This window comes from Buteo buteo, chromosome 5, assembly GCF_964188355.1.
Source record: "Buteo buteo chromosome 5, bButBut1.hap1.1, whole genome shotgun sequence".
In the NCBI taxonomy this organism is placed as follows: domain Eukaryota; kingdom Metazoa; phylum Chordata; class Aves; order Accipitriformes; family Accipitridae; genus Buteo; species Buteo buteo.
The window spans coordinates 16,126,203-16,139,162 of NC_134175.1; the positions used below are offsets into that span (position 1 = coordinate 16,126,203).

General features: G+C 42.4%; 1 protein-coding gene across 1 annotated transcript in view; it reads right to left on the reverse strand.

The window, feature by feature from the left end:
* Nucleotides 1-12,960, reverse strand: part of MAP2 (microtubule associated protein 2) — a 247,110-nt gene that overhangs the window by 51,162 nt on the left and 182,988 nt on the right. The window contains exons 5-6 of the mRNA XM_075029191.1: nucleotides 6,176-6,289; nucleotides 3,769-3,846 (exon numbers count right to left, since the gene is read on the reverse strand). Coding sequence (XP_074885292.1) covers nucleotides 3,769-3,846; nucleotides 6,176-6,289 — 192 coding nt within the window. The remainder of the gene's footprint in view (nucleotides 1-3,768; nucleotides 3,847-6,175; nucleotides 6,290-12,960) is intronic.

Genomic DNA, 12,960 nt, shown 5'->3' on the forward strand with positions numbered 1-12,960 from the left:
ATAGGAAATGCTAAACACAGGGCTGTACCTGAGCTTCCCACCTTTCCCTAGTACTTAAGAGCCAGCAGCAAGGTTGCAGGGAAGCATCTTGATCCACTTGCAATGCAGAACCCATGGATTTTTTCTCCACAGAAGCTTCAACAAAATTCAGCCACAGATTTGAGTGGGCTCGCACTTTGCAAAAGGCTAGTTACAGGGGTGAGGACATGTCTCAAGGTGCAAGAGACCAGGAATCAACCCCCTCCTAAACCTGAGAAGATTCAAAACTACAATCCCTGCTTCTTTGCAGGGTGCTCTCACACTAGTCCATGTATTACTGTGAACAAGAGTGGAAAGCGTTGACACACTTGCCACCTCTTCTGCTGGAACATTGTGGAGAAAAGAATGGAAGACTAGTATATTCAGAAGCAGAACATGGAAAAGGAGGGTGTGCAAAAGGGGAGGTTCTCCTTCCAGCTGTGGGTCATACTTACCCAGGAGCCGTTCAGAAGTAAAATCCATCGACAAGAGTGAAGATGAAACCCCAGGACTTCTCTATACTGATGCAAACAAGGCTGAAAATCCCTTCTGTATAGGCTTGGAATGGATTGTAGGCAAGAAAATAGAAGCCCTGCCTCTGCTCCTTAAAACTACAGGAACTGACATCAGTAAAAACGCTTAATACCTATTATTGTGATAGTCCAAAATCATTAGGAGTGCAAAGTCTAGTATTGTTTGGGGCTGTTATGTCTGTGCCTATTACGGATTTACATTGTTTATTTATCAGTTTCAATAAAGATATTTTCAAAATTACTGCAGATAATTTCATTAACAGGATAATGATGTCTTTAAAGGAGGATATGCTTTTATTTCAGCAACAAGAAAAATCCTTTCTTTGTTATTTTAGTCCCTTCTAATAGTCCTTTTTTCATCTCAAAGCATGGGAAAAATCCCCAATGTATTCTAAAGTCCAAGATTAAAATGACTTCTCACAAAGGCTAATTCTGCTTTAGCTTCCAGGTATCTTTTGAAAATGCCTTTCAAGAAGTAATTTTCACTGTAAATAGATCCATTTTTATAGGACACTTGGTTCCTTTCAGTTTGCAAAATATTCTTATTTGGCATATAAAGCCTAATCTGAGATGCCTATTTCAAAACGGAAGACAGGCCATCAAAGGCATCCTTCTATCTTGTAACATTTAGAATTTTTTTTACGTGAAGACATTGTTGACCATTATCAAAAGGCACTGAGCACAAAAGAAATGCCAAGCTGGCAAAAGAATATCGAATCAGCCCTGTATGACCAGATACAACTGATAAAAGGATTAGACGGTGCTAGGGAAAATTTCATTTCCTGAGCAAAATTATGTTACTATAGTTGAAATAAATGAAATAATTTCCATAAGGCAAATTAGTTATCTTACCTTCTGCAGCAGTAAAAAGGCACAGGCTCATTTGTACGTTTTTCTGCAGCCAAATGAAAGACACCTACATCCACTGACTCCTTTCTCTCACGAAATACACTTGACCCACAAATCTCTCTGTGTTTTCTACCTTTTTTTTTTTTTTTTTAATTTGTGTTTGCTGCATGGCTGGCCACATCCACCTTTGTCACATCTACAACAATGATTTCCTTCCTACTATGACTGAAGGAAGCCTCTTGGATTCAAAGCAATGCAACACACACTGATGAGTGCATTAGGAAAATGTTCTAAGAGAACAGGGAAAAAGGAGGTCTGAGGTAGATACACACACCAAGCGCTCACCTTTTTTGTTCAACAACTGTAGAATTGGGTTAAATTCAGAAATTGTATTCTAGTGAGCAGAAAGACAGACAGACAATGTAAAGGTGCATGAGGATGGATAGCCAGATGGTATAGGGAACTGAAGGTTTAAATGAGTACAGTAAAACTGGGTCAAACCCTACTGAGGCAAACTCTTCTGAATGGGAGCTTTGCCTGAATAAAAATGACAGGTCTGGCTCACTCAAGTCAGCAAAAACTCAACTTACCCACAGAGAATAAGGACCACATCTTATAACACAGAGCTGTTAAGTGACTTGCTGAGTCATATGCACAGCTGGGAACAGCACAGTCCGGTAGTTCATAATAACCTCAAGTCGTATAGTGTTTTGCCACCTTCTTGTGTTAATACAACTAGCTAAATGGCTTCCATTTGCTTAGGGGGCAATCTACAACCTCCTGTCAATTAATCAATACGAGTACTTTATAAAATCCTGAAATACGTGCAAACAATACTGCTGATAGAAAGAGTACACAAAGCTAATCCTCAACTAAGGGTAATGGAAGAACCTTGACATTGGCTTGAAGCAGAAGAACAAGCCCTTTATTGTGATATGAAAAAATCAAAAAGCATACACTGAACTAGTCAAGTGAACTATATATTAAAAATAGTGGTAAAACCCTGGTAACAATTCTAAAAGCCTTTGCTAATGCCCTACTAGCTTCCTTTTCAGTTAGTACTTTTGATTGCCATTACCTCTGGGTGATGAGTCTAGGATCCATTTTACTATTTTTTTAAAACACACAATGGGCAGATGTTTTTTAAAAAAAAAAAACAAACAACAATCAATTAATCAAATTCTTTATATTTGTTACTAACCACATCCAGTAGGTATTTCCAGTACAGTGGACTGACAAATGTTGTTAGCACAGCCTGTAATTGCATTATCTCAAAAATGTTTCAGGATGGAACATGCCTAATTGCAGCGTCCTGATAAACTAAGAGCCAGACTACGTTAGCACATGAAGTAGCAGCTGTCCACTTGCAAAATTAATAGAGGCTCTGTGTTAAAACACCAACAAAGTTTCTTCAGCAGATGGTAAGAAATTATTTTCATGCACTTATTTAAACAAAAAGAAAGAAAAATGCTAAAAGAAAATCCAAGAAGGAAATAAATGGACACATAAAAATGCTATTGACATGGCAGAGTTCAACTGACAGTCCCCTGGAGATTCTGAACCCAAATCCTTCCCTCTTACCCACATGATACAGCTCAGTTTTAACATATTGCTGTCCCCTATACTGATGGCCTTGATGTAGCAGTCATCTTCTGTTGAACAAAGCACTGTCGCACATGCTTACCATTGTGACAACTTCACTGGGATTTAGGCCTCTGCTCAAAATTAAGCCAACACTTAAGTTCTTTGCTGGAGGGGATTTTAGCAGGAGGAAAATGCAGTGATCATGGGCTACTGAAATTGAACATTTGTTGTGCAGAAGAGTAGAAATTTGCTTTGTGAGACTAGAAATTGACTCCTCCACTCTGTCCAGAACGCCCGATACACATAGGCATTGAAGCATGAATTACAGGTCAAAGACCAAAGAAATGATCCAACTCTGAATCTCCTTGCTTTCATGCATTTAAGATTCCAAAAACAAAGCTAATGGTAATTAAAAAAAGCAGCCAAACAAAACCTAAGAAAAGAAAGCTGACCCACACTGAATCATAGTTTTGGTGACCATGTTGGGACAGCAGACATCTTGGCTCATATTGCATATAACAGATAAAAAGGTGAGCATCACCTCCTGTTTTTTCTTTAATAGGGATGTACTTAACATATCCTGTCAGTTACCTCTGTGCATATGTGTCTACCTCACCCATGCATTGCAGCTGGTTTGCAGATGGGGAGTTACTGCTGGGGAATGCCTTATCTTTTCACATGAAGGTGCAGAAAGTATCTCCATTTTCTGATTCCCCCATCCTTTAGATTCATGTCTCATCCCTCTGCTGTCAGCTGTGCACTGCAACATCCAGAAGACCCTTACCTTCCTCCAGAGTTCCAGTCTGCTCGGAAGCTGGTGATGGAGGAGGGGAAGGAGGCAGGTTGGCTGACTCTTCAACTGCTAGAATTCAAACAGTGAAAATGAGATACAGCAATTAATTCCAGGGAGACCAATGCTTGATACAAGCTGCAGTCAGCCTGTTCTGCCCAGCTGAGAGAATTATTCAATGGGCACTTGTGCCTAGTGGATTTTCAGATTAGACCCTTTCAGAATACATGGATTTTTAAAGTTATAATAAAAGGATTTTTTTTTCAGATGATATGAATTATTTTCAAAATTCTGGTCATAGAATACAATACAAAAATCAAGTATGAAATTATCTTTTAAATCAGTATTGCCACTTAGAAAACCTTCAGTCACCCAAGGCAACAACAATAAAGCATCTGAGCATGAGAGATTTTATAAATTCACGCTGACTATCAGAAACTGGCATCCAATCTCTTGAATTTACCTTGAGTACATGAACAAAAAACATTCTGCATGCTTTTTTTCCTTTTTCTTCTGCTGAATTCAAGGTTAATCACAGAATACATGCAAATACTGCTTGTCTAAATACAAAAGACATCAGCATACGGAACTTATGTCAGCCATGACTTAACAGTGATTCAGCTGAGCAAAGCACAGTGAAATCTTAGATGCACTTAGACTAGGTTTTAGATTCATTCCCAGTCACGAGACTAGATGCTAAATCCAGATGATGCTTCTTCAATTATTTAATTCAAAGGACGATGAAATCCTAAATAAACTGCTTAAATGAACTCAGCATAACCTCTGCATCTGATTTCATACCAATCACTTTGAGAATTTTTTTTCTTTAAAAACAGATCCACTACTGGGGCTTAACCAATGTTTTGTTTTGTTTTAAATAAATTACAATCTGTTTTAACAGATCTATCTTATAAATGGCACCTCTCAACAGTCAGTTTCTGATTCAGGGCTTCTTCCCAAGCATAGAAAGGCCAGTTTCAAAGCCCCAGTAGAATTTGCCAGGCCTCCTTCTAGTGATTTCAGTGTGGTTTGGAAGAGACCCTTATGTGACTTGTCCTTAAGATGTGCTGTCCAGGAAGAGAGTATTTGTATCTTCATCACAATGCAATTCTACCCACACTTATTTAACAGTCACTGACCACAGGAACTGTAACACCAACAGTTGCTAACTTAAGACATACTTCTCACAATAATTTTAAAATGTCTTCTCTAACTACATGGAAGTGAATAACCATTTTGCCTCACCCAGGCTCCAGTGAAGAAATCTATGCTTAAATATGTATGAAGTGCTTTGCAGAATTGGGGTCTTCCATGTAAAATTGAGTCTCTGTAAAGATGGGAATTACTAAGCAACACATCTCCCTGCTGCAGTTCAAAATTAGTTCAATGAAGCAAAAGACCTTGGGAACCAAATTTCTAACAAATATTCTAAATTACTCATTGACTTTAATTCATTCCTAAGCAGGGTCCAGCCACTGTACCAAACAAAGCACAGTGCCTGTGGGGAAAATACCACAAGGCATTACTTTGATTTGATCACAATGTACATGTATTCAGCAGAACTTATCCTGGGGCAGGCTTGCAAGACTTACCCTACCTCAGGACAGAGTATGGCCTTTGGTGTATGTGTTTTGAGCTACTGTGGAAGTTTTCTGGCAGGGAGGAAGCACTGCAGGTATGAATGGCTGTATACTTATTTATATATACATACACACACATACTTGTATTTCAGAGAGACATTTCAGAAAGGAGCCAGCAGGAGGGTGGGGACACAGCATGGACCAGTGGCAGTGGTACCATTCCCAGTCTGGACCACTGGCATTTGCTTCTACCACATGTAATTCCCTCTCCCACAATCTCCCCTCACCCTGCCTGGCTGCTAATCCCTCTCCCACTCTCACCCAGTGTGCCCCATTCCTCTCTGCTTCCTGTTGAGGTGCTCCTCCTCCATCTTTTTGAGTAGCTACCATCCAACCAGTGAAGCCTCACTTTCTTTTTATATGTCTCTCCTCTAATCTTTGCCTCTTCAGACATTAATCTTTCTCTCTCACGTTGTACATGGCTGAACACAAACGGACTCCGAGTGCTGCTGGATCCCACCAAACACGATGACAAAACCACTACCACCAATTACATTCACAGCTGTGCCACTCAGGAGTCAGAAACTAGGTGGAGAACTGCTGTTAGAGCAAACAGTGGATGAGACGGTCACCGGGCCATGAAGAACTGAGGCAACAAGGATACCGCTATTATTATGTGGTTCCAGCATTTATCCAGCAGTGCTGCAGTTTACCCATGACCATAACCTATGTGAATACACAGCTGTAACTGTTTTTTGTAATACATACATATAGTATTAGCAGACACAAGGATACTTTGAACATTCTTTGTCTTGTTTTACCTAAAGGTAGTGGTCCAGGCTGATCTTTGTGCTGGGCTTCTTTTTCCTGTTCGCCTTTCAGGACTGCTACAGCTTCAGCTGTTACTACTTGTACTATCCTCGCAGACACTTCTTCTGTGGCAGCAGCAAAGTTAGAAAAAACAAAGAAAAGTATGCTAATGAAATGATGTTTTAAAATTATAAAGATTAGCTTAAACAATAAGAAATGGAGGCTAACAATTTTAAAAGGTAATCTTTTTCCCTGAAATATAAGCAAATCATTGAAAATAAAATAGAAGGACCAGATATTCCAAAGATCTCAGTGGAAAATGCTGAGTATTATAAAAACCAGGACCCCAGCCTTTGCAGTAAGATGCACAAAGCGTCATTATTAAATGTTCTTTCTGTTAGGGACAACATGAAGCAACTGCAAAATTTTAAGATGATCATTTATTAAATGTCTAGAAATTTATTTTGCAGGTACTGTTTTGCAAACAGGGGTAGAACAGCCAGCTGAGTAATGGTATTTCTTGACATTTAAGCTGCATTTTAAGAATGCATTTTAGCTGCATTCTTACATGCACTTTGGATGATATTTCCTCCTTATCAGCACACAGTTAGTATGCATTAAAGGCACTTCCCAGACAGACATCTATGGTGATGAGGGACTTGAAAAAGAAGGGCCAAATAACATTTCTGTATGATTAAAATGTATACTTTGTCCTCTTCAGCCCTTTTAAGACTGCAACACAAAGCTTTATTTAAACAGTATGTCTGAACACCATGCAGAAGGATCGGGGAGGATAACATTTGTTTGGTGGGATGGGCTCTCAGGCCCTGGTCCTGGACACAGGCTTGGCTCCCAGCTGCTCACTGGTGTTGCACGCTTGACAGACCCAGGTGCCACAGGACCCGTGCTTCATTCTGCCCCACCACCCTCAACGTGTGGCACGCCCGAGAGGGGCTGAGGAACTAGGTGCTCTGGTGAGCGGAGGATGGCGGTGAGACCGCCCAGGGAGTAAATACTTCCAAACTGAGAAATTGTATCTCATCTCGGCTCTAGACCCACTCAAAGGTGGAGGGAAATGTCATTGGGCACACAACCGCCTGTGGAAGTAACCAGAGAGGCTTCCTGCCCTAAGGGCAGTTCAGGCACCTTCAATCTAGCAAATCAAGGACTTAAGGGTTGGTCCAGCAGAACCATCTACAGAAGAATTCAGAGAAAAAGGGGTTTTTTTCTTATCTGTGTATTAGCCCACTCTTCCTTACTCATTAATCAATATATTCCTCCCTCTCATAAGCCAAACTCAGTGGAAATAAACCCCTTCACTCTCCAGCTATTTCTGAGTTGTTTCAAACGCAGGTGCTGGGACCCGAACAGGGAGCCGAGCCCTAGGGAAGGCAACAAACTGCACGGCTGTGTGCCCACCAGCTGCACGGCTGGGCACACACCTGAAAACAGAGCAAGAATTTCAGTGCTGCTCCAACCCTCACATGCAGACAGAGGTTTCTAATGGCAGATAGCAATACACCCTGCTCCTGCCAGGAGACACTTGCAGAGCCCCCATTAATCACCATCCAGAGGGCAGAAATAAAAGCTCTCTGCTCAGCCATTACTGCATTCTTCAGGCAAGGACCCGCTGGGAAGGGGAAGTATATTTAAATCAGTGCCCCACGGGTAACTTTACAGCAACCACCCTAACAAGGGAAACTGTCCATTAGATTAATAATGATGATTTCTTCTCACAGTTAGTACTCTTACAGAATTCCTTTGTACTTTTAATGTAAAGTTATTCCTCTTCATTTGCCCTTTAGAAAAGCTGATTTTTTTCTCCCCAAAATCATAGATGTGAATTATTTGACTTTCACAGGTGTGTTTGTCTAAAAACAAAGTGCTATGTTAATCTCTCTTTTGCACAAGCTATGTAATGAGATATTAGAAAAAAAATCCACCCACGGGCAAAGAACATTCAAAATTGTTGGTATTTGTATCTTACAATTCACTTCCCTCCTGACTGGTTGCCAGGAGGGCAGTGACCGCAGTAGTTTTATTGGCTGCAGCCACTAGCAAGAGTAGATGGATGTATATGTCAGAACATCTACCTAGCAATGAAAAAAATAAGCTGATTCAAAAAACTGTTAGCCCAAGAATACGTGAATATAAACTTGCCAAGGATAAATTCAGACTAGAAATCTGAAGACACTGCTTTCTTACTGTCAGGAGTGTTAAGTTCTGGCAGTCTTCCACACAGCAGGAAACAACTCAGCTGGTTTTGAGATGGAGCTCAATACATTTATGAAAGGGTCTACATATGATATAGATGCCTGTATTAGCAGCAGACTGCGAGTGGCAGCTCTAGTCCTCTGTCCCTCTATTCAACAACATGTCCCTAGTATGAGATGAAACTCCCATCTTGTTGTTAAGTAGATCTAATTGAGCACCACAACCCCATAAATCAAGTCATGCCTGTGGCTAGTCCTATGGACCAAAGAACAGGCATACTGATTTAAAGCCCATCAATCTTTCCAGCTGCCTTTCAGGAGCCTGCACCTCATTTTGGGGCTTTTCAAATTTCTCCTGCTTCCACGCCTGCTGGATGCCTGGGGGTGCTTCTTGGCACCTCTTGGTTCCTTCTTCTTGTGAGGAACATGCAACAGATACCTCACAGACCCTCACAGACCGTCCTGTGGTGCTGCTGCTGCAGAGCAGTGGACCGGACAAATAGTCCCCTGGAATCATTACAGGTCCTGACAATTCCCTGTGTTGTGAGGCACACACAGACTGCAAAGCACAAGCGATACAGGGGAAAACTGGGAGAATGAACCTGCGGCTTGGCCCATCCTCTTCCTGCAGACACGTGATAACCTCTCCCATGCCACACCATGCAGGTGGCGTGCTGCAGCACCTTGCATGGGTGGGACATGCGGGTAGGAAACAAACCACTCTTCCATAAAGCGTCCTTTGATACTTGGTGTGTTCCTGTTCAGATTCTGCTCTTTCAGAACAGGAAAGAGTATCGCCCCAACAGCTTTGGTGAGCACGGAGAAGGTCACAGAGCTTCGCAGTGTACCACGGCTCCAGAAGATGCCATGCTGACTGCCACCACCACTTTACACCTGGAAGATGTGACATGTGAGCCTTCTGTCAAAATTTCCATGCATCTACTAATCACAACACTACTGACAAAAGTAATGTCATCAAGTCTGTACTGTTAGCTCAGATGAACAAATCAAGACTCAATTAGGAAGACTGTTAGAAGAATCAATTTTTTAAGCTTATTTTCACAGGAAAATTTTAAGAAAAGGCTCCAATTAATTTTTCAGATATAGAATATGCAAATGTATACCAGATTTAGTACCCTGGAGCATATCCAAAGGAAACCCACTCAATCACCGGCCTTCCATCACCCAAGCTACTGCGAGCCTCCTCCCAGCAAGGTAAGACAAATCCCTATTAAAAATGGTCTCCTTTGTTACAGAATTTATACTTGTTCACATCCAGCCTGGTTCTGGGGTGCAAATGGGGTCTCCAAGACAGTTCCCACCCTCTCAGCTCTCTGCCTGATTTAATTTGCTTGGAGAAAAGATTATGTTCCATAGAGAGATATGGCTGGGGGTGAAGGGTTGCCTCCTGAAAAATGGAAAATTCAATTTCAGGCTATGCAAAATAAGTAAAGAAAAATATAAATGGCCTCTGGGTTTTGTGTGGTGGTTTGGGGTTTTTTTGTTGTTGTTTGGCTGGGGTTTTTTTAACCAAGAAAGGCTCACTTCTGAACACTGTTGACGGGTATTTTGGGTGACAGAGGAAGCACAGGCAGTTCACCAGAAAAGCAGTGCTTTTGCTATACATGACTGCTGCAAAAGGACAGACGTTTTTGTACTAATGGACACTATAAATAGCAGATCCAATGGGTAAGTCAAATCCTCACAGGGCAGCCATTGAGACTCTTCATAGTTTCCTTATGGTTCAGCTAAAGTTCAAGGAAGGCTAATGATTAAGAACAAAAAAAGAAAGAGAAGAGTTAGCCAGCCTGGATGCCAGGCAAATTCTTCACAGCCTAAAAGCTCTGGATTCATTAGAGAGAGTTTTGCTTGTAGAGATTTATTTTCTTCACTTTAAGCAGGTAGACATTCTCTGACTCTACTTTGTGCCACAAAAATGGCACTAACAAATAACAAGTAACACGAAATACATGTTTCTTAAAGGGAACAAAGACCTTGGCTTCACATGAGACTACAGCACAATGAACGGCAACATTGCTTTCCTTTGCATTTTGCGGAGAGTAAAATGCTGCTCCTTTTTACCAAGATGTCAGCTGCTCATGATACAGGACACAGACTGAGTCTCCCAGTTTGATTTCAGGGAATGTGGTACCCAAAAGTACAGGTGGTCCTCAAATGTGATGTCCATAACAGACGAGAGACATTATGAAAGATCCTCAGCACGAGCTTTCAAAAGCCCCGGCAATGAGCAGGCTGAGCCGAGAAGCAAGGAGCTAACACACAGGGACGGTGATTCCACCACTCCCTTAAAGGTTGTCACTTCAGACCAAGCTCCAACACGGCTGTCAGGTCAAGCCTGCCCCGTTGCTACTAGTGCCATGGCTGCTTTCTGGCAGGAACAGAGGACTCTGCCCTGCTGAGAGGGCAGGCATTTGTCTTGGGCACTATGCTAATTTAAACCAAAGTTAAAACTCAAACCAGTAAGCACTCTCTGCTCCTGGTTTTGGAAGCTAGCCCGGTTCTTCTACAAGGTGTGACAAATCCTAGAATGCCAAATTGGGACATCTGGAGTATCTCTGCCCCACAGATAACTCAGGGACGCAAACACTTTCAGAGCACTGGGATGCACAGGAGATGCTGAACCAGCTGCTGATGGTATGGGGAGCTGCAGCCTCTCCTCTTTGCTGTGTTTAGAAGGCCTGGTGCCTCCAAAAGCTGCAGCCCCTCTCATAAGCACACCCAAGGGCAAAACAGGGGCCCAATCCCCACCCCAGCTTGCTCTGGCACCAATTTTTAAACAGCAGTAGGCATCATCCAGCCACTGCCTCCAGACACCTGAGAGAGCCCCCCTTCACTGACGGATACTCAACGAGGGGCCGTTAAAGCAAGGTTACATGCCAAACATGGCTACAGCAGAGCCAAAGATCTGGGATCAGACCCTGTAGAAGGCCCTGTAGATGTTGTGTCAAAGCCCTCTTTCATTTCTTGTTGATGCTGCTGCGGTTGTCAATGGACTGCAGATGTCTCCACTGGTACTTGAATCCATTACTCACAGTACTTTCATTTCCCAGGAAACCTTTGCAGTCCATTAAGTTTTTTAACAGACAGGTTTACCAGCCCCAGAGACAGATGTACGGATGGTGGTAAGAGCCTTTAAAAAAGGTGTCTGAGGTTTCACCAAATATTTCCAGAAAACTGTTAGAAATAATTGGCAACTATAAAAGCAAGAGCAAAAATTAGCTCTGTGACACATCTCCGCAGTGATGTGTGGTGTCTGTTCCCTTTGTACCCTTTTTAATGGTTTTCCTTCAGCCTCAGGCACTTTTTCTCTTCCAGCCTACCATAACCTTAGGCTCAATCCGTTGAGGAGCTGATTTTGCTATGAACACCACTTCCTAGGTAAAACTGCTCAGGCTCAGACATTTGCCTCTGACAGCCCTCATCCAGCAGCACCTTTTACCTTCTCCTCTCTCCCTCCTACCCCTCTATGCAATGCTCTATTATTATTCTGAGAATTGTTTTTGACATGAGAAACCTCCTATAGGCAGGGGTCATGGCATCTTCGTGCCTCGCAGGTATGTGTGCCAGCACAGCAGCATCGATCCTGCCGGCAGATGAACCGGGGCTGGTACAGCTCGCCCTGGGGAACAGCCAGCCTGTCACCTCACATAACAGTATCAGCTGATTTCTCAGGCCAGAGTTGCCCCGGTCAGACCAGAGTCTGCATCCCCAGCTCTTACTCTCCTTCCCTGACCATAGTTGCCTGTGTTTCATTACTGCCATTCAGTCAGTTCACTCAGCCCACCTATCTATCGCTTCTTACCACCTGAGCACCCATTTCACAGCAACAGGAACAGCTCCTTCCAAAAAGAAAAAGCATTTCATGTCCCCACAATTTCACTGGGACACTCTTCCCAGACTGCAGCAGCATCACACCCTGCTCTTTCTAGCAACAGCTCTATCCGATACCACTACAGTGGCAGCGGATCTTGAGTTTGCTGTAGCCATGGAAGATGCCATCTGGTCTCTGTAAAGCAGAACTTGTTTAAGGCATAAACAAAGTTTAACGTGCTGGAACCACATGGCACAACAAATGCTCCAGGAGAAAACCGAAGGAAAGGGATGATAGGGAGGGACAGAGAAGAGGAGACTGAAATTTGCGTCAAAATTTCACGTGCATTCATAATGTCATCCCTCAGACACCTACCAAGAAAATTAACAGTGAGTTCGGTTAAAGCAAAAGGTAATTAACACTCCTGGAGCACTGAGGCTAAAACAGGGATAAAGAAAGATGCAAACAGATGGAAAGGATAAATTAATACGTTTCATTAATTTTGCTACATTTTAGGGAAGGAACACAGGCAGAGCACAGCAAAAGGATTAGCTACATGTGTGCTTGCAGAATTGGGAAAACAAAGCAATTTCAGTCAAAATGTGCCTGTCAAAATCCCCAGTAGGGTGCAGAGCAGTTTCCAAGGTAACCAGCACTAATTGTTGGCACAGTGGAATTGAGTCAACAACAGAAGCACAGACCAACCTGCTCTGCTTAGTGAGGCAAAATACCCCAAATATATTCCTGCAGA